Source organism: Emydura macquarii, unplaced genomic scaffold, assembly GCF_026122565.2.
Source record: "Emydura macquarii macquarii isolate MOO-44397 ecotype Brisbane River unplaced genomic scaffold, CSIRO-AGI_Emac_v2 contig_1263, whole genome shotgun sequence".
Taxonomy (NCBI): domain Eukaryota; kingdom Metazoa; phylum Chordata; order Testudines; family Chelidae; genus Emydura; species Emydura macquarii.
In genome coordinates this window covers 9,463,793-9,485,044 of record NW_027131400.1, presented here as the reverse complement: position 1 = coordinate 9,485,044, position 21,252 = coordinate 9,463,793, and the positions used below count along the sequence as shown (strand labels likewise).

The following is a 21,252-nucleotide window of genomic DNA, read 5'->3' as shown; positions in this document are numbered from 1 at the left end:
TCATTTCCACACCTTTCCCCCTACCTAATCCTTTTCCCTAGACCCTTCTCACAAGAAACTATTGCAAAAAGAAGTGGCCTTGTTGCTTCATCTAGAGTGTTCCTCAGGAGTACATGCAAGAGGCTTTCACTCCTAATATTTTCTTTTCCTGAAGACTAAAGGAGATCTTCATCCTATCCTTGACTTGAGAAGACCGAACAAAAATATACACCACCTCAGATTCAGGATGGTAATGCTTACCTCCATCCTTCAGGACTGGTTTGTATCGCTTGACTTACAATATATGTATCTTCATATAGTCATCCACCTGGCCCACAGAAAGCGCTTGACGTTCATGATGGGATCTAATCATTACCAGTACAAGGTACTGCCATTTGGACTCTCCACGGCACTGAGGGCTTTTATGAAATGCCTGGCAGTGGTGGCAGCCCACCTGAGAAGGCAGGGCATTCATCATACTTGGCTGTTTAGAGGCAGATTGCATAGGGAAATGGTGGCGACCTGAAATTTGTACTATTCCTATTCACCCATCTGAGTCTAATGAACTACAAAATGAACTACAAAATTGAACTACAAAATGAACTACAAAAAATTGTCACTCACACCATCCGAGATGATAGAGTTCTTAGGAACTGTGATTGACTCCAGATTGGAAAAGGCACACTTTCCCAAGGATAGGTTCCACCAGTTGCAAGCACTCCTCCAAATTGCATCAAACCTGACTATGACAGCATGGACTTGTCTTGCAGTGTCAGGCCACATGTTGGCATACATGTGTGGTGCCCTTGCCAGTATTCACATATGGCCTCTTCAACTCTAGATCAAGTTGGCCTATTCTCCAGTGAGCTATTGAATAGAAAGGAAAGTTTCAGTGTCCCTGCATTGCAGAGCTGGCTTGGCAGTTGGATCCCACAAATATATGGAAAGCAGTGCTCTTTTCAGTCCCCTCCCAGACAAAGATGTTGATCAAGGATGTGTCAGGGAGACAACTGGGAGACTGTTTGGACCTTTTACAGACTCAAGGGACTTGGTCCTCAAGATGACATAGAAGTTATGTGTTAATGCGCTGGAGCTCAGAGTTGTCAGATTGGCCTGAATTATGTTCCCATGTGTCCTTCAGAACTCAGTACTGCAAATCTTCACAAATAATGCTACATGAACAAACAAAGGGACACCCCTTCCTCACCCATCTGAAGACCATCAGATTCTGGACTTCATGCCATTTGAGTGGGGTAACTCCCTTGGCCTTTTACCTGGGAGTAAGAAACAACCTGGTTGATTTCCTGAGCAGGCAGATAGTGACCAACCAAAAATTCTTTGCCATTAGAGGGGCCTTGAGCATTGGTGCACCTTCTATTCTCTGCCTGTGGCATGTAATAGTTTAATCTCCTGAGGGTCTTAATATGTTGGTCTAATTTTGGTTTTTGGGCATAGGGTGTGTGTGCTACTACGTGGTGGCCTGTAAAATATGGGAAGTCAGACTAGATGGATCTAGTGGTCCTTCCAGACCTTAAATTCTCTGACTCTGAAAAAAATGGTCCTTTCACATATATGTCATCGGACCAATATTCTACCATTGGGGATCCCCTCCCAATAGACTTGTTTGCCACCAAGAACAATGCCAAATGTCAGAACTTTTGCACCAGAGGAGGAACAAGCCCAGGAGGAACAATCATTACTGGATTCCTTCCCTCAGTGGAACAGAAGCCTGCTATATGGCTCTCCACTGATTCTCCTGATCCCTGGAATAATTTATAAGATCAGGAGAGAGAGAGCCATGGTCATTCTCTTTGCACTGTATTGGCCGGGGCAGTTCTGGCTGGCAGGCCTGTTACAAATGTCCTTTTAGCCTCCAGTCCAGCTCAGGGCCTGATCTCACAGCACTATGACTGGATAAACCATCCAGAGCCAGAATTGCTATACCAAATGGATTGGCTGTTGGCTGGTTAAGTACCATGGATAGAGACTGGTTCCAACAGATCCAAGAAATTCTGGTTCAGAGATGGAAAATATCTACGGGAAGGACATACTTGTCTAAATGGAAGAAATTCTCAGTACGGGTAGCCCAGCAAGGATCTGGGATGTGGTTCAAGCCTCAATACTGAAATCATTGACTGCTTATTGCACTTAAAAACAGGTTTATCAATATTGAAGTTCTCCAATTTTAGCTTGCCATCTGCCTGTACAGTTGTAATCTCTTTTTCACCGTGTGGTTTTGAAGATTCTTAATGGGCTGTTACATAGTTACTGATCACTCAGAGAACCTTCTCCGTCTTTGGATTCCAATTGAGTGCACCTGAAGCTCATGGAGCCTCTGTTTCAGCCTCTCTCAGAATGTTCTCTTCATCGCCTTACTCTGATAGTCAGTCTTCTCACTGGCTATCACTTCAGCAAGGAAGGTGAGTGAGCTTCAGGCACTTCTAGCCTAAAGGACATGGTGGTGCTGCAACCCCACCCAAAGTTCATTCTTAAAGAGGTCTCAGATTTTCATCAGAACCAGTCAAACCAACCTACTTTCCTTTTTTCACAGAGCCACGCTCAGCATGAGGAAACAAGAAATTACACACGCTAAGTATATCCAGGACTTCGCTTTATTATAGTGACAGGACCAAACCGTTCAGTGTTGCCCTCTCTATTTATAGCAATAGCCGGACATTCTGAAAGTCGAGCCACGTCCTTGCAAAGAGTATCAAAGTGGATAACCTGTATCTTGCTGTGTTATCAGCTGGCTGGTGTTCCTGTCCCACTGAACATCACCGTTCATTCTGCCAGAACATCAGCAACATCCTCTGCCCACTTCAGGAATGTGCCAAAATCCGAGCTCTGTAATGCAGCGGGGGTGGAATAACCCACCGATCTTTGTCAAGCGCTATCCCTTGGACTTGGCTGCCAGGTTAGGTGCCAAGTTCTGGAGAACAGTGCTTCAATCACTGTTTGACTGATGCAGCTGATACTCATCATTCCCACCATTCAGAGGGGATACTACTTGCCAGTCACCTACCGGGGTTTCACACAAACATGTACACGAAGAAGAAAAAAATACAGTAACTATGGTTCTTCAAGATGTTTCAGTCAATGTGGATCTCAAACCTGCCCTCCGTTCCCCTTTTCGGAGTCTTCAGCCACCGTGGGCTTTGAATTATAAGGGAATGCCCTTCCGTGGGAGTATGAGGAGGCATAGGGTGCATGCATGGCCTTGACAAACACTGCTGTTTAAAGACAATCCAGTTGTTTCAGGCACAGACGCACCTACAGTGGGATCCACACTGACTGCAACACCTCAGAGAACTACAGTTTATGTAGGGTAAGTAACCATTCCTTGCATTCTGACTCAATGCCTGTGGAGTGAAGAGCATTGTTTCCATTACAATGGCAGAAGTTGTGCACACAACATCCTGAGCTGAAAATTTGCCAAAAAAATTCCATGGAAATAGAAACTGTTATAAAGGGGCAAATGTTGTTAATACTAGCGGAATTAAAGGAAACACATTCAAAAGGTTAACCTTTAACAAAACAGAGCTCTAGTAAAACTTTTCAATGCTATGTGAATGACAGAATGTACAAGTGTTACACTGAATAATTGGACGTAAGCAGTATTATGGGAGTTATATTCCTCAGTGGCCATTATGAAGATGGATTTTATTAAAAGGTTATGTTAAGATCTACACTGGAAACCCAGATGTTCACATCACCTCACCAGTACTTCAGGCAGTGCAGTCATTAGAATCATTTAATCATTGTTGCTAACAGCTCTGTTTATTCACCATGGGCTTTTAACAATTCATTCTGATTCAGTCATTCTCTTGCCTGATTAAAATAAACATGCTAAATGTTTAGGTCTTGTTTTTCTTCATCTTAAGTTTTTGGTTCACATTTTACTCTATAAGTGCTCCCCAAACACACATTCTCTCATATGCAAAGGGCCACCACAGCACCTAAGTGCTACATAAGTCCTATTTTGAAGACTTAAGTGATACATAGATCTTGAGCTTTGCAATGAATTTCATAGCCCCTAGGACATAGATGTACCTTTAGCTGTTGCAATGAAAATCCACTCTGAGTTGGCTGAGTAATAATAATACCTAGCTGTTACCTAAAGCTTTTCATTAGCAGATCTCAAAAGAAGATCATTATCATTATCCCCATTTTCATATGGAAAAACAATGGTTTAAAATAGTGGTTAAAATTGTACTTCATGCGTGCATGAAAATTTACTACTAATGGTATGTTGTTTTTTAACATAAATCTCCCAAAGTTCCAATGGCACTGTTTATGGACAAGGCATAGAGCCATGTGGAATTTTGAACAACACTAAAAACAAAGTGGCAAAACCTGTCTCATTCAATGTGGCGGTAGGTATGTAGAGGCCTGCTTTGTTCTGTAAGATTGTGACAGTGCTATCAGCTGTGTGTATGTCATAGGTAAAAGTTACAGTGTTAAAAATACATAATAGGATAGGATAAACAAAAAACCAAAAGAAAAAAATCTTGTTCTCTTTTCCCTTCTCTCTCTTGGCTGAGTGTTGTTTATTTAGTCTTCAGGGAGGGGGCTGCCACATGTGACATAGACTAAAGTAAAATCAAAATAGTAGGGTATACAATATCTGAATCAGAATAAAACCTTTGCTGGCACATTCAGAGACAGTGATAAATCCAGGAGAGAAAATGACTTACTGGTGTAGTTCTGCTTCTCTGAAGTTTATCATTCTGACAGGATTCTCACTCTTCTAACATCTTGTGTTAGATAGTAAGAGCGAGAATCCCTAGTGGATGGTATCTTTAAAGAGAGAGAGTGATTAAGTGATAGCCATTAGGGGGTTTTACACAGGATTTTTTTTTATAAACTCACTATAATTTTATAATTTATAATTTTATAAACTCACTATAATTAATACTTTTTAAAGAAAGGCCAGTCTGGACACTCCCCAAATATGAGTTCCAGGTCATGAACGTTTGTTGTTTACCCTGAGGAACAGCGTAGGATAAACTACAAATATTTTTATCCTGGCTATAAAAAATTCTAATGGGGGTGACACATGAGGAGAGATGGGGTCTCTGTATTATGTAATATCATATCCATAGAAAATCACTGTGTGACTATACAGTACAACCCTAATTTATCAAATGTTTGGGTGAATAGATCATTGAATGTGCTCTGGGGACACCACTGGAGACTTTAATCCGCTGAAGGGGTAAACAAATTAGAATTAATTTTAGGAACATCCACATAACTACAAACACCTGAAAATAGTCTAATTTTAAAGCTACATTAACACACACTTCCAACTTCTGACCCAAGCCATTTCAGTAATACAGTACATTTCAGAAGTTGTATTCAGAACTCTGGAATGTTTCTGAAGCAGGGATGGAACTAATAGCAAAAGTAATACTCCCACTCAGCCTACAGGGATTTCCTTGTGTATCTCATATAGTCAATTTTAATTTACTCCAACAATCTAGCTGCTGACAATGTCCCAGAATACAAAGATTTTACCAGTACAGATGATCTGGAATTTTGCTGTGCACTAAACAGCAGCTTTGGTGCCTTTAGTTAGTGAACTGTTTCTTGTTACTGGATCATGAAATCTATGGCTTAAACAGCAGGGAAGTTTGAGCAAAACCTAAGCCTTAATTAAGGCTTTTTGTCCCTTGTGTAACATTCCTCTTCACTGTATACTCACATTTCTTGTAAAATTATAATTTTGAGAGAGTGAGGGGGCTGCCATGGGGGAGATAGAAATCTAGGGTAAAATTTAATGCATACTTTTTTCCCAAGTTGTCTTTTTATTAAGGAAGACATGATACAAGTATTGTAGGAGGAAAAAAAGGTAATACAAAAATTGTAATGCATCACAAAATACAGTACAATATCATATTTGACTGCACAATAGGAGATGGAAAGAGAAGGGAGTTAAAAAAGAGAGAAGATCATACTCTGGGCACATCACATTTCAAAATCTTTGAATCCTCAGAAAATATCTGCATTTGAAGAAATCCTGAAGGTTTTCAGTAAGAAATGACTACCTACTGAAGTGACTTAATGCTGTATTCTGAGTGATTTGAAATACTGTCTAGGAAATTTGAGCTCCAATTGTTAAAGATGCAGAATTGTACTACAATATTAGAAATATACAAATGCATATAATACTACATCCAGATATTGGCAAGTCTCTCACTGATTGCACAGAAACAAAGACATTCAGCGTTAAGGATAAAATGCTATCCCTGGACTAGCTTGCCATGTTTAGTTTCTGAACCACACATGGAATTCGGGGTCACACACTTTCATTAGACCACCTCAGTATTAGGAATGAAAGAGTGAGTTAACTATAGAGTTCTGGATTTACTTCTCTTGGGGGAGTATTTTCAGTATATAATTATAAAATGTGCTGCAAATCCTACCTCAGTGCCTCAAAGTGGCACAGCAGTGACTCTTCCTTGTTTGACAGCGATTATAGTGGAGTGTATTCTCCAGTAAGTTCTACCTTGCTATTAAAGTGTCAGACTGCCAACCCAGGGAAGAGACAGTTTTATTCCTTCTTGAGGTTGAGTTCCAGCTAAGTTGAGGTGGTAAATACACCACTGACAGCATAGCCAGCAGGTGGTGGAAGAAATGGTTAAAATCTCATGTTCTACGGCGGTGGTGTGGAGTTCGATTGATGAAAGGTTGCTAAGAATCTCAGGGGTTAGGCTGCCAGAAAGAAAAAAGTACTGCCCTCATAGTGTGTACTTACAACTGCAGGACACTGATGAGGGATGACTCAGTCAACCATCTAATGGAGGAGAAGGCAAGGACAGTTGGCGATGTCCTTGGTCTCTGTGAAACATGACGAAGTAAGGGGGTGGAAGCACCATCATGTTGGGAAAAGGAGAAGGTGTGAGGACTGTTGGAGGAATTGGTTTTATTGTCAACAAGGAATGGTCTTCAAAAATTATCTCTTGCAAGTTTGCATCATGCACTGGAATGCTACACCTCCACCTGAACAAGATTATCCAGATCTATGCTCCTACAGGCATAAGTGAAGATGATGATGTGGAAGAATTCTATCAGGAGCTTGAGGAAACCCTGGCTCAAAAATCCACATATATGATTGCAATGGGAGACTTCAAAGCCAACGTCGGAAGAGGGAAAGAAGGCAAAAAGTTCATTGGAAGATATGGCATCAGCAAGCAGGATCCACAAGGTGAGTGACTGGTAACTTTAGCAGAAATGAAAGAAATGTTCTTTGACGACACCTGATTTAAGAAGAAGGCCAAGAGGAGAAGGACATGTATCGCACCAACTGCAAAGAACAAGAATGAGATAGACTATATTCTGATCAATAAGTGACACATTATACAAGACATTTCTGTAGTGCCATCATTTAACACCAGGAGTGACCATCACTTGTTTAAAATGAGGCTTGACTTCAGCAAAAAGATGAAGAAGAAAGCAGTAAAGATGGCAAATCAGAGACAGCGACCAAAAATATTCAATGCAGCAATCCTGAAAGTGAACATTTCTAAGGAGGACTCACAGATAGCTGCAACGAGGAGTATAAAAACTGCTGAGAATCTGAGGTAATGTGTGAAATTGGCTGAGAAAGAAAGACAAAAAGAATGAAGGGAAAAATCTTGGAGGAAATGATGAACTTGCTAGAGAAGCAGAGGAATCGACTATGAGAGAACATTCGACAGCATTGAGATCAATGCAGTGCTCAAAGCTCTTGCAGCGCAGGGCATCGATACAAATTATATCAAATTACTAAAGGAAGCAAACTCTGACTTCCCTATGGATATAACTCTGTTGACACTCCCCTCTGCACGTCAATCAAAAAAGGAGTCAAGCAAGGAGACATGGTTTCACCAAAACTCTTCACAGTCTGCCTCAAAATGGTAATGAGGTGGAGAAGCTGGAAGGGTGGAATCATCTCAGATTTGCAGATGATATCATGTTGATTGCCACAAACATTATCAAACTACAGAAAATGTTGTGAGAACTCAACACGAAAAGCAGCCAAGTCAGACTGAAAATGAACTGCTTCAAAACAAAATTTATGCGGTATGATGCCCTGTCAAAAGCCCAAATAACAGTTAAGGGAGAAAAAATAGAAGAAGTTGAATAATACATGTATTTGGGCCAATAAATTAATATGCACCATGATCAGGAAGGCGAACTCTCATGAAGAAAGAAAGCTAGTTGGCGCGCATATAATTCTATCAAGGATGTCCTCCAAGGAAAAATCAATAGGGCAACACATGGCCAACCTCTTCAACTCAACAGTACTGCCGGCAATATTGTACGGCCACAAAACATGGATGCTGACGAAGATAGAGGAGCAACAACTGCCCGTCACAGAGAGGGCAATGAAGAGAAGAATTCTGGGGATTTCAATCTGTGACTGACTCCCCAATGAAGTGATCAGACTGCAGAGAGGAGTGCAGGACTTCGTTGCTGAAAAAGGTACAATAAAATGCGATGGGCTGGGCATGTAGCTGGACTCACTGACAGTCGATGGACTGCATTTATTGCTGAGTGGTACCCATGGGAATTGAAATGACCACACGGCTGACCTCCAAAGAGATGGGAAGATTTTGTCATGAAAAGGCATTGCTGCACATGAAGAAGTAAGGTCAGGATAAGAAAAGAATGGAAGACGTGATCAGTGCAATCTGTACAAGTGCTGCAGGACCGATTGATTAAGGTGATCAAAGTGAATTACAGAATATATCAAACAATAGAATGGAGTCTGGTTGTGTCTAAATCTGTACCACATAGCCTCTCTGACTTTAATGTAGATACCTCTGGCTAGATTCTATTTTTCTTTGTATAAATTTAAAACATGCTAAAAGGACCTAGTTTACACTGATGACATTTTTATTGTCTTCAAAGACATAATTACTAGAAACTCATCGCATTCAAGTCTCCTAGTTGGGGAACCAAAAACTTGATGTACTCAGATGCAGCAGTGCCAGATGAATGTTCCTTTGATGGATTTTTTTCTGACTCATTAAGGCAATAACTTGAGTCTATTTTCAAAACCAATTCAGATAAGAGTTTCCTTAGTGAATCATTACATACAATTTGGATATTAAGAGAATCTTTGTAGTGGTGTGTCTATTTACTAGGCATTCTTTGTTACTGAAGAAACATTTGTTTTATTAAACTAAAGCCAGTCTGGGATGATTGGGATCTACAGTACCAGAGGGGCCATCCTTCAGCTTAAAAACAAACAAATCACAGGCTCATCAAAAGACTACACATGGTATATTGCCCAGAGCTGCTGAAAACTAGCCATGATTGGTTCCCGTTAGCTTTGGCAGCACATTTCCTGTCCTTTGCCTATTCAAAGCTATTTAAAGACTACTGGACTTAAAGAATTTATGAAGCATGTAATTTAAGAGAATGATTTCTCTTTTGAACTGATTATTCTTATATTGCCAATGTAAATTTGGACTGACCACAAAGAAGCATTATGTCAGGGTGCCGGAAGGTCATTCACTTTTTGGGCTCAGGTGAATAGGGTTCTAGAAAAGTGCGTTCAACATGTGCATGTCAGTGTCAAGAAGATATTGACAAATTGCAGGGAATTTAGAAGAAAGCAAGAAAAATGAGTAAGTGTAAACTGGTGGAATGGCTGAGCAGTAACAAAACATAGTAACAGACAGGAAGGTCTGTTCAGCATGCGAGAACCCTTATAAATACAAATCAAAACAAGTTAAGGTAAGCAAAAAGAGAAATAAACAACCATCTAAACATGGGGATCAACCAGCCTCAGAGCCTGGGCGGGGAACCCTGTTATTGCCTTAGGCATTCTCTCTCTGGCCAGTTCTACACTTAAAACTTATTTTGCTTAGGGCTGGGAGGATAGTTTAATTACATTTTTATATTGGCTAAAGCCCTAGGATAGAAGTTTATTTCACTCAGAACTGCTGTAAGTTATGAGGAGGAAAAAAAAAGCTGAAATTAACTCCTCATATACTAGTAGTAATTAGGCATCCTGTCACATATGGACAAGTTTATGAGGAACGATGAAAACTAAACAAACAGTATAGTTTGGCTCAGAGCCTCTTAAGGGGATAAGGTGAAAGATTACCCCATCTACAAAAACTGACTGTAAGCATCAAAGAAGGAAGGAGTTACTTGGGCTGATAAAAATATATAACTTGGGATGAAATTAGGTAAAACAAACTTTAAGAGTAATATCAGAAAAAATAGATTATTAACAATCTAGATCTCTTAAACTGCGGCATTTTTCCCCAAGGGAAGTGTTGGAAACATTTTAGAACTAAAAATTAAATTCTATGGAATTATCTTATACTTGGCTGCCAGACAGAAGTTTCAGTTGACAAGGAGCTTTTTAGTTAAGGTATGGAAGATGGGAGAGAAGATTAGCCTTGTAATGGAAAGTAAAGTATGTTATATGTTTCGCTGTGGTGAAGGAAGAAAACCCCACATTTAAATTTAGTGGCTGGTTCCAGGATCAATTTTGATACCATGGGGTGATGGTCTATTTAAAAAAATACCTATTCACAGTCTTCTTATGGTCTTGCAGTAGTGAGGCAATAATTAAGGTTGTGTCAAAATTTTCTGTTTTACATTCCTTAATGTCTCACCTTTTGTTCATAACCTTTTTTTGTAAACATGTAAGGGGGGAATTTGAATTAGCTTTTGGCCACTTATTAATGTGTGTGTAATGGTTTCCAATGTGAATTTTGTGTTTGTAAGGTGTTGGGATTTTTAGAAAACTTGAACATGGGAGCACCTGATTTTTTCCCCACTTAGTGCACATTTGATACCCCCTGTTGCTGTCTGAAAAGTAACATTGTGATATCAGAGGTAACCAGTCACTCATTGCTCAGTCCTTCCAGTTCATTAGCATACTTGGGGAGAGTCATCATTGTCCTGGTTGTTCTGGCAATGGCTACCTTTTCTAACTGATTTGCCTCGAAGGACCCATTATTACAAAGAAGGGTCACAGGAGGAACTGTAATGGAAGGATAATGGGTTTAAATAGGCACCTGCTGTGCTCCTTTGAGTTTGTGCTGTGGTAAGTTACACTGTTTCTTTTCAAAGGGCAATTGTTTGTTACTCTCCTCAAAAGGGCTTGCATGAAAATAAAATAAATACAAAACAAAATTACAGCTGCTTTTCATGTATATTATCTGCTTTTTATGAATTGGAGGTTTTGACATTTTGAAAATTTTACCTTTTTTTAAAAAGTGGGAAAGGATGAGTCCTTGCTTTGTTTTCTGTTATACAGTTAGAAAAAAGGTAAATTAGAAGTTAAATTAAAGTTAAATTAAAACTGAAGATGCAAAAAAGTTTTTGAGTACAGTTTAATTTAATTATTTTCAAAATATTGGTCAACATGGCACGTGTTTGGCGAAATATTGAGTTTCACAAAGATAAGTAGCAATAAAATATACATTGAAGACAACAAATGAGTGTGTTATCATATAAATAGCACATATATAACATATTTTCTTTCTATTAAAAACTAAGAAATTCACAAACAAAAAACTTTAAGATTAGTTAAGGTTGGTCTAAAAAAATTAGGAAATACAAAGTTAAGAATCAAAAAGGATTAAAAAGTTGCAAAGACAAGCACTCTCAAATTAGGAAATTACAGAATAAACATTGACCATGCAACCTTAACTTAATCCTCTTGAGTGTATGCATTATAATACAGTCTTTAATTGCATGCAGAAGTGAGTGCCTGTGAAAATTTTGGTACAAGAGTCTTGCCCAAAATCACACAAGAACTGAAGTGGCAGAGGCAGGGATAGAATCCAGTTCTCCAGACAGCATTCAATTGGCTTAACGCGGAAACTATTCTTTCACTTTCTGCAGTCATAAGAACACAAGAATGGCCATACTAGCTCAGACCAATGGTCCATCTAGCCTAGTATCCACCTTTTGACAGTGGCCAGGAGAAATGAACAGAACAGGGCAATTGTCAAGTGATCCATCTCCTTTGTCATCCAGTCCCAGTTTCTGGCAATCTGAGGTTTAAGGATACCAAATCATGGGATTGCGTCCTAACCATCTTGACTAATAGCCATTGATAGAGCTGTCCTCCATGAATTGATCTAATTCTTTTTTGAACCGAGTTGTACTCTTGGCCCTCACAACATCCCCTAGCAACAAGTTCCAAGGGGTAACTGTCTAATGTGTGAAGAAGTACTTTCTTATGTTTGTTTTAAACGTATTGCCTATTAATTTAATTGGGTGACCCCTATTTCTTTTGTTATGTGAAGAGGTCAATAACACTTTTTCTCCACATCGTTCATGGTTTTATAGACCTCTATCATGTCCCCCTTAAGTCGTCTCTTTTCTAAGCTGACTAGTCCCAGTCATTTTAATTTCTCCTCATATGGAAGCTGTTTCATATGCCTAATGATTTTTGTTGCCCTTCTCTGTACCCTTTCCAATTCTAATGTATCTTTTTTTGAGATTGCATGCAGTATTTGAGGTGTACCAAGGATGTGCATAGTTGCATTATATTTTTTGTCTTATTATCTATTCCTCTCCAAATGATTCCTAATATTCTGTTTAACTTTTTTTGACTATCACTGCACATTGAGCAGATGTTTTCAGAAAACGATCCACAATGATTCCAAGATCTCTTTCTTGAATGATAACAGCTAATTTGGAACCCATCATTTTGCATGTATAGTTGGGATTATTTTTTCCATTGTGCATTATTTTACACTTATCAACATTGAATTTTATCTGCTTTTGTTGCCCAGGCACCCAGTTTAGTGAAATCCTTTTGTAACTCTTCTCAGTCAGCTTTGGACTTAACTTTCTTGAGTAGTTTACTGTTGTCTGTAAACTTTGCCACCTTACTGTTTACTTCTTTTTTTCCAGATCATTTTGGAATATGTTGATCAGCACATGTCTCAGTACCAATCTTTGGGAGACCTTGCTATTTACCATTTTCCATTCTGAAAACTGACCATTTATTCCTACTGTTTGTTTCCCATCTTTTAACCCATTACTGATCTACAAGAGGACCTTCCATCTTATTCCAGGACTGCTTATTTTGCTTAAGAGCCTTTGCTGTGGGACTTTGTCAAAGGATTTCTGAAAGTCCAAGTTCACTATATCCACTAGATCACATGATTATTGATACCCTCAAATAATTCTAATAGATTGATGAGACATAATTTCCCTTTACAAAAACCATGTTGACTCTTCCCCCAACATATTGTGTTCATCTGTGGGTCTGATAATTCTTTTCTTTACATGGTTTCAACCAATTTGCCTGGTACTGATGTTATGCTTACTGGCATGTAATTACCAGAATCACTTCTGGAGCCTTTATTAAAATTCAGTGTTACATTAACTATCCTCCAGTCATCTGCTATGGAAGCTGATTTAAGCAATAGGTTACATACCACAGTTAATAGTTCTGCAGTTTCATATTTGAGTTCCTTCAGAACTCTTGAGTGAATACCATGTAGGTCCTGGTGACTTATTACTGTATAAAATATCAATTTGTTCCAAACCTACTCTATTAACACCTCAATCTGGGACAGGTTCTCAGATTTGTCACCTAAAAAGAATGGCTCAGGTGTGAAGATCAGTGCAAAGAATTCATTTAGCGTCTCATTTAGCTTCGCTGCAGTGGCCTTGTCTTCCCTGAGTGCTCCTTTAGCACCTTGATTGTCCAATGGCCCCACTAGATCTTTGGCAGGCTTCCTGCTTCTGTTGTGCTTAAAAATTTTTGCTGTTAGTTTTTGTATCTTTTGCTGGTTGCTCTTGCAATTCTTTTTTGGCCTGCCTGATTATACTTTTACACATGATTTGCCAGAATTCATGTTCCTTTCTATTTTCCTTACTGGGCATTGGACTTCCAATTTTTAAAGGATGCCTTGTTGCTTCTAACTGCCTCCTTTATTCTTCTGTTTAGCCTTAGTGGCTTTTTTTGATCCTCTTGCTGATTTTTTTTTATATTTGGGATATATAGTTAGTTTGAGTCTCTATTAGGGTGTTTATAAATAGTTTCCATGCAGCTTTCAGGCATTTCACTCTTGTGACTTTCTTTTAATTTCCATTTAATCAGCTTCCTCCTTTTCTTGTTGTTCATGTTTTCTTGTTTGTTGTTCCCCTTTTTTGAAGTTAAATGCTACTGTGGTGGGTTCCTTCAGTATTTTCTCCCCTGCAAGGATGTTAAAGTTAATTACATTACGGTTGCTATTACCGAGTGGTTCAGCTTTATTCCCCTCTTGGATCAGATCCCGTGCTCTACTTAGAACTAAATCAAGAATTTCCTCTCCCCTTATGGGTTCCAGATATAGCTGCTCCAAGAAGCAGTTGTTAATGGTGTATGGAAATTTTATCTCTGGATCCCATCTTGAGGTGACATGTACCCAGTCATTTTGGGGATTGTTGAGATCCCTCATAATTATTGGATTTTCTGTTTTTTGTAATCTCTCTAATCTCCCTCAGCATTTCACAATCCACCCCAAGAGATGTCTTTGTCTGAGCCATGTGCTCCTTGGCACCTATCAGCTTTCCCCCAGCTCTTAGTTAGGAACCTCCTCAATGACTTTTTTTAATTTTACATGCCAGCAATCTGGTTCTGTTTTGATTTAAGTGGAGCCCATAGGCTTCTCCCTTCCCAAAGGTTCCCCAGTTCCTAATCAACATGATCGTCTCATCCACACATTGACACCCTGCAGTTCTGCCTGTCTAATTGGTAGCATGTGGAACTGGTAGCATTTCAGAGGTCCTGGACTTTAATCTTTTACCTAGCAACCTAAATTTGGCCTCCAGGACCTTCCACCTACCTTTCCCTGTGTTGTTGGTATCTACATGCACTATGACCACCAGCTTGTCCCCAGGACAGCACATAAGTCTGTCTAGGTGTCTCAAGAGGTCCCCAAACCTTCGCAAAGTCAGGCAAATCACCATGCAGTTCTCCTAGTCATTGCAAACTCATCTATATTTCTAATAATCAAAGTTCCGATTATTATTACCTGTTTTTTCCTATCAACAAGGATTCCCTCCCCTGGAGAGGTTTCCTCAGTGTGAGAGGTTACCGTGATATCATCTGGAAGGAAGGTTGCAATGATGTGTTTGTTTCCCTCTGCTGCAGCTTGATGTTTTCCTTCTCCCAGACTTTCTTCCTCCTCAATCAAATGGACTCAATCCTCCTTTTTTAATCAACTAATCATGATGCTGATTATAGATGAAGAATTTTTTTGATCTCCCACAATGTGCTTCAGGACTGTGCTAGAAATTATTTCTTTTCCAACAAGGTTTATAGCGCCCTGAACACTCACATTTCAGGAGTGAAATCATGCCCCACTTAAGTCAATGGCAACATTCCCATTGACTTCAGCCAGCCCAGAAGTTTAAGATTACTGAAGTTCTCTCACTTTGCTGCATTTTATTTTTGTTGTCTGAGCAAAAGGCAAAGAGATTTTCCAATATGACTGACTATTTAGTCAACTATCAGCTGCCTAGAGGGGATAAACAAGTCTACTAACTGAAAAGATGAGACAAATTTCACCTATTCAACCATTACTTCAGAAGCTATGGTATTTTTTAACACTGAGAAAGTTAAAAACTCAAGCTCAGATTCTGATGCCATTACTTGCGTTGAATAGCTTCTTATTACAAGTGCTGGCACTGAAGTCAATGGGACTACTCTTGGAGTAAGGTACTCATCATCACAAGGAAGAATATCAGAATTTGGCCTGAAATCAGTATGAAAAACAAAGTATAAAGGTTGCATCTCATAAAAGAGAGCTGTGTTTTGTGAAATGGCACACGGACAAGACACCTTTGAGCAATTCTGGCAGACATTCAATAAAACATGAATTTATAGAGTCACTTGTAACTACTTCTCAATTTACATGGCTAAATCTAATTACTTTTTAGGACTACAAAAGAGTTATGATAATCCCGACTCTTTCAAAAGGATTTGGTTTCATTCAAGAAAATAAAAAGCTATGCTTAAAGTCAAATACTGCTTTCCTATTCTATTGTAGCAGAGCAAGTTGCATATATAAATCTGATAACAAGTTATCTATCAGTCATTTAAAGGGGATTTTGTGTGTACCCTAGAGGAAATACAGTTTTTTTAAAGTAAGGTAATACTGCATTGTCAAATGCACTAAGAAATCAATTTTGGGATTAAAAAATTGCATGAAATTAAGCTTCTATATACGACAGCAAAGACTGCTACTTCATTCATTGTGTTTTAAAATTGTCAAATGAAAAGTTAAAAGGACATTTAAAGCAGAAATTAAAGAAACCTTAAAAATCATCATTAAAATGCATGAAAAACTAGTCTTCTGCAATTTAGGCACAGCTCTGAACAAGGGCTGGGGAGAAAGTTACAGCACCCCCAGTGACACTGTGACTCACACACACCTCTCAGTAACAATGCATCTTCTGCTTATAGAGACCTATATCGGCAATAGGTTAGACCTCCCTCCTCACCCTGTGCTGGCTTTGTTATTTTGGCCAGTAAGTAAAAGGAATAGAGCAAAGGCTCCACTCATTCCCCTCCCCACCACTAGCTTTGGGGAGAAAGCAAGCGAGCGAGTTTTCATACTTACTTTTGTGAGGGGGGCCCTGGTTCATTCAGTGCACAGGATGGACCTGCTTTGGGGCTGTTGCGTAGTGAAGAGGTCTGCTGTATAGAGGACCAGTGTCTCATTTGTTGCAGAAAATGGGAAGTTTGTAGTGAACAAGGCAGGAGAACTAGCAAACAGGAGCAGCAAGCAGGGAAGTTTTGAAAGGGAGCTCTCAAGGTGAAGCAAGAACAACTAAGTGACCCTTGGGGTGAGTTGTTGTTAGTTTGCTGTTGTGTGCTTACTTGCTTGAAGTTTATAGTGTGGTCTGTTTTGAGAACAGTGTACTGAGCCAAGCAGCCTGCTAGGTTAGGCCAAGACTTTACTAACAAGGCTGTAGCCTGCTATTCCTCAATCACTAATCCCTTTAGGATAGCTGAGAAGGGGGTGTGACTGGTCCGTGCCTAGGGTAGCCACCTGAAAATGCCAAGGTCAGGGCAAACTGCAAAAGGAGAGCAGATTCTCCCAGCACTGGTGGGTGATACTGAAGTCAGACTTCCCAACCAGCCACAAACAGTGCTTTTGATTCCCCACACTGGTTATCAAGAAGCTAAAACAAAATATACACAGCTCCCTTTACTGCATTTCAGTCTCTGACTCCCAATCAGCCACCTCCCTTTACTGCATTTCAGTCTCTGGCTCCCAATCAGCCACTAGGTCCAGTAAAGAGATCAGTTATTTAAAACTCCATGCTTTTTACCAAAAGATTCTCCTGATCCCCAAGGGCCAGCCACATTACCAGATCAATAGAAGTTTGGATCTTACCCAAAATACCATGCTGCCAGCCAATCCTTTAGTAACTAAAACTAAAGGTTTATTATTAAAGGAAAGAAACAAACTATAAGAGAAATGTTAAATGATTAAAGCAATCACATACATACAAATTATTTGAAGGTCCCTATACATCAGATTTCCAACAGAATTGTGGAGTTTGCAGGCTTGTATAGTCCCTCTAGTGTACATCCAGTACCTAGATGGGTCTCAGTCCTTTGTTTCACAGCTTCAGTTGTAGATGAGTTGATCAAGAGGTAGATGAAGGCTGAAGACTAAAGACTGACTACTGAAGACCCATCTAGGTGTGTATATTTTTGTTTTAGCTTCTTGACAACCTGTGTGGGGAATCAGAAGCATTGTTTGTGGCTGATTGGGAAGTCTGACTTCAGTGTCACCGACTACTGCTGGGAGAATCTGCTCTCCTTTTACAACCTGCCCTGACCTTGGCATTTTCAGGTGTTTACCCCAGGCACGGACAGGTCACAGAGGGAGGGGCCAACTCACAGAGAACAGGGGTTTAAAAAGCCAGCTCCTAGGTGACCAGAGGAACTAGTGAACAGGGGAGTTTTGCAAGTGAATTTAGAGAAGGAGTGCAAGTGGCAGAGGCATCTTACAAACATACTCTAAATTGAGGCCAATATACCACTCCCCCACCCCATCACCAAATGGTAAAAACCCTGCAAGAGTAAAAATAATGCAGGCAGAAGTCCAGCAGCACAGCGGGGGCTATCCAGTTTATTCCACTGAATGCAACATATACAATTACCTGCCTTGTGGGCAGGTGGCGAATGTGCATATGTGGTGAAAGCAGCTCATGGCCTTCAGACACACATTCCTAGCTCTTAAGATCAGAGTGGCTGAACTGGAGGAGCTAAGGGAGACAGAAAGGTACACAGAGGAGACTTTCAGGGACACAGTATGGCAGTCCCATCCCCAGTCTGACAGCCTCTGTGCTGCTGAGGAGGAGGAAAGTCTGGGGGAAGGAAAACATCAAGCTGCAGCAGAGGGAAACAAACACATCATTGCAACCTTCCTTCCAGATGATATCACGGTAATCTCTCACACTGAGGAAACCTCTCCAGGGGAGGGAACCCTTGTTGATAGGAAAAAACAGGTAATAATAATCGGAACTTTGATTATTAGAAATATAGATGAGTTTGCAATGACTAGGAGAACTGCATGGTGATTTGCCTGACCGTGCGAAGGTTTGGGGACCTCTTGAGACACCTAGACAGACTTATGTGCTGTGCTGGGAGCAAGCTGGTGATCAATTATCTCAAATACAAAAGCCAGAGACTGAATCTTGAACAGGGAGAAAAGGTTGAACTGTGACTGATGGAACCTAATCCTGATTTTGTTCTTTCTTTTTTAGTATTTAAAATTGAAGATCTAGGTTTCTGCCCAAATATATGTTTGCAAAGAGAAACTGTTGCACTTCATTGCATCACATTGCATGTGACAGGAAAGTCATGGAGGACTAGACAGTGAGATTCAGAATTTTGAATATTTGTAAACTGCCTGCACGCCCAGCCAGTCAGCTCAGCATTTAACTAGACATTAGTTTGGCACTTTCAAACTGGTTTGGCTGCAAATTTTGTAATATATTAGCTGATGAAAAAGCAAACATTGGTTAAAGTGTGTCTGTATTGAACAGCAGATACACAACACTAGTAGGCCTAACTAATTAGCTGTATGGGACTCTGTTGCTGTGTTTTTACATTTTAGTAACAGAATTACAAGCTTTTCATTTTGGATATGCGCATTTTTATGTTTGAGGATTAAATGGGTTTACAAAGTGAGTCACAAATTTTGTTTCGTTTCATAAAATCTTCATGAATCCCCATTTGTATTTCAAAGCTTCCTTTTATAAAACTATTTTTTCTACTGGAAATGCGTGATGTATGTTGTAAGATACAGCAAGGAAATTAATAGGGGGACAGTTTGCCTTTCTCTGAGTCAGACATGTGCCACTGCCAACCTGTATGACACATCCTACAGTACCTTGTCTTCCAAGTACATTAAACTGTGTTTTTCTTTGGAATAATCTTGCCTCTAATAATCGCTTATTTTTTAAAGACATTTTGAAACTATTGAATGAAAGAGAGAGTGTTAAAAGATAAAAGAGTAGCACAATAATTCTTTCCAAATTTACCACTGTTTGCAGGGGAGAGCAATGTAAAGTTACAGAATTGCTAGGCACAGTTTATCTGCAGATATTTGAGAGAACGTGTATTTTTTGCAGTGACCGGCTTTTTAACTTAATTCACTCAGAAGATATTTTAGCTTCTTAGCATGTTTCTGTAATGCATTCTATGAATATGTTTTTAACCCTTGCCTTACATGGAATGTAGCATAACAGAATTTTTTCCCGTTTCCCATTTTTCCTCTTCTGCTAGGATGGCGATCCAGTTAGGCCAGGAGTAGCCATGACAGACCTTGCTACAGGGCTATACACATATGGAGCAATCATGGCTGGCCTGCTTCAAAGATATAAAACTGGGAAGGGACTGCACATTGACTGCAATCTATTGTCATCTCAGGTATGGGTTTGAAGAATGTTTTACTTAGCTTCTTGATGTGGATTTACTTTTCTTATTGCTTTTTTTCCCCCGCATTGGGCCAAATACATGCCTGGTGTGATGCCATTGAAAGCAATACTAGAGACAAATTTCCTAGTTTATATTGCTGCATAGTGACTGATTTATTTTCATTGACACTATTATTAATACAGCACTTCTGTCTTCCACCTAAATACCACCTTTTACTGCGGATCTCAAAGCACTTTATGAGGCTTGATTAATTAATGGTTTTTAATGAAGTATGGATAAATGGAGATGATGAAATCACCCCAGTACAGTGTGGTCTTAGCACTGGGGTTTATTTCTTCCCAGGAGACGAAGGGCTGAGTGCTCGAAAGGAGCTAGACTCCTAACTTCTATTCAATGGAAGAGCCTAAAATCAATGGAAGTTAGAAGCCTAACTAACTCCTGTTGAGCATTCAGTCCTAAGTAACTTGCATAGGATCACTCAGAGTGTCAGAGACAGTATTATAATCTGGGGGTATGTCTGCACTGCAGTTATAATCTGGGGGTATGTCTGCACTGCAATTAAAAACCTGCAGCTCACCCATGTGTGCTGATTCAGACCTGCCGGGCTCAGGCTAAGGGTCTGTTTAATTGTAGTGTAGAAGAAAATGTAGGCTGTTAATTTCAAATATAGCGTTGGTTTCCTTGTAGCTGTATCCCTGCATAATGGTCAAATCCTTAGGTCCTTACTCAGGCAAAACTCTGAGATGGGTTCAGATGTGAATATTGTCTGAATAAGGACCTCAGAATTTGACCCTAAAATAGCAATCCCAGAACAGATTGATGATGATAAATCTCATTCCTACCTGACTCAGGCTTGAGTTTAGGTAATTCTTCTAGTGTAAAGGAGGCAATAGCTTCTCCTTGATGGTAAAATAAATGTTGTTCTTGAAGTACCCTCTTACTAAAGTTGTTATGGCAACAATAGTGAACTTTTTGCATCCAACTGTTACACTAACGGGCACTGAGCTAACGTTACAGCCTGCTAATACTTTTCTTCCTTCCCTCAGCCTTGCCTTATTTCAAATACCCACCTTTCCTTAGCACATGCAGCACTTAAGGTCATGAAATCTGAGGCAGGGCTACACTACACTTTTAAGAGGACAGTATTGCCTTATTTTTCATTCACTGTACTCAAGATAAAACGTGTGGGATCTTTGTCTAAGAACATGAAGAATCAGAAGTATTCAAATACTTGAAATAATTTGAAAGTGCTTAAAAATAGTATTGGTTTGTTTTATTCCCTCCCATCCCCCTTAAAAATCTGTGTTCTAACACTTAAGCTTCCATCATTACCTCAGATGCCATTCTTATGCTTTTCT

General features: G+C 39.6%; 1 protein-coding gene across 6 annotated transcripts in view; it reads left to right on the top strand.

Annotated features, from left to right (window-relative positions):
• SUGCT (succinyl-CoA:glutarate-CoA transferase) overlaps positions 1-21,252 on the top strand; it is a 430,017-nt gene that overhangs the window by 62,165 nt on the left and 346,600 nt on the right. For all 6 annotated transcript variants that reach the window (XM_067550388.1, XM_067550389.1, XM_067550393.1 and 3 more), the window contains exon 8: positions 19,742-19,885. In XM_067550388.1, coding sequence (XP_067406489.1) covers positions 19,742-19,885 — 144 coding nt within the window. The remainder of the gene's footprint in view (positions 1-19,741; positions 19,886-21,252) is intronic.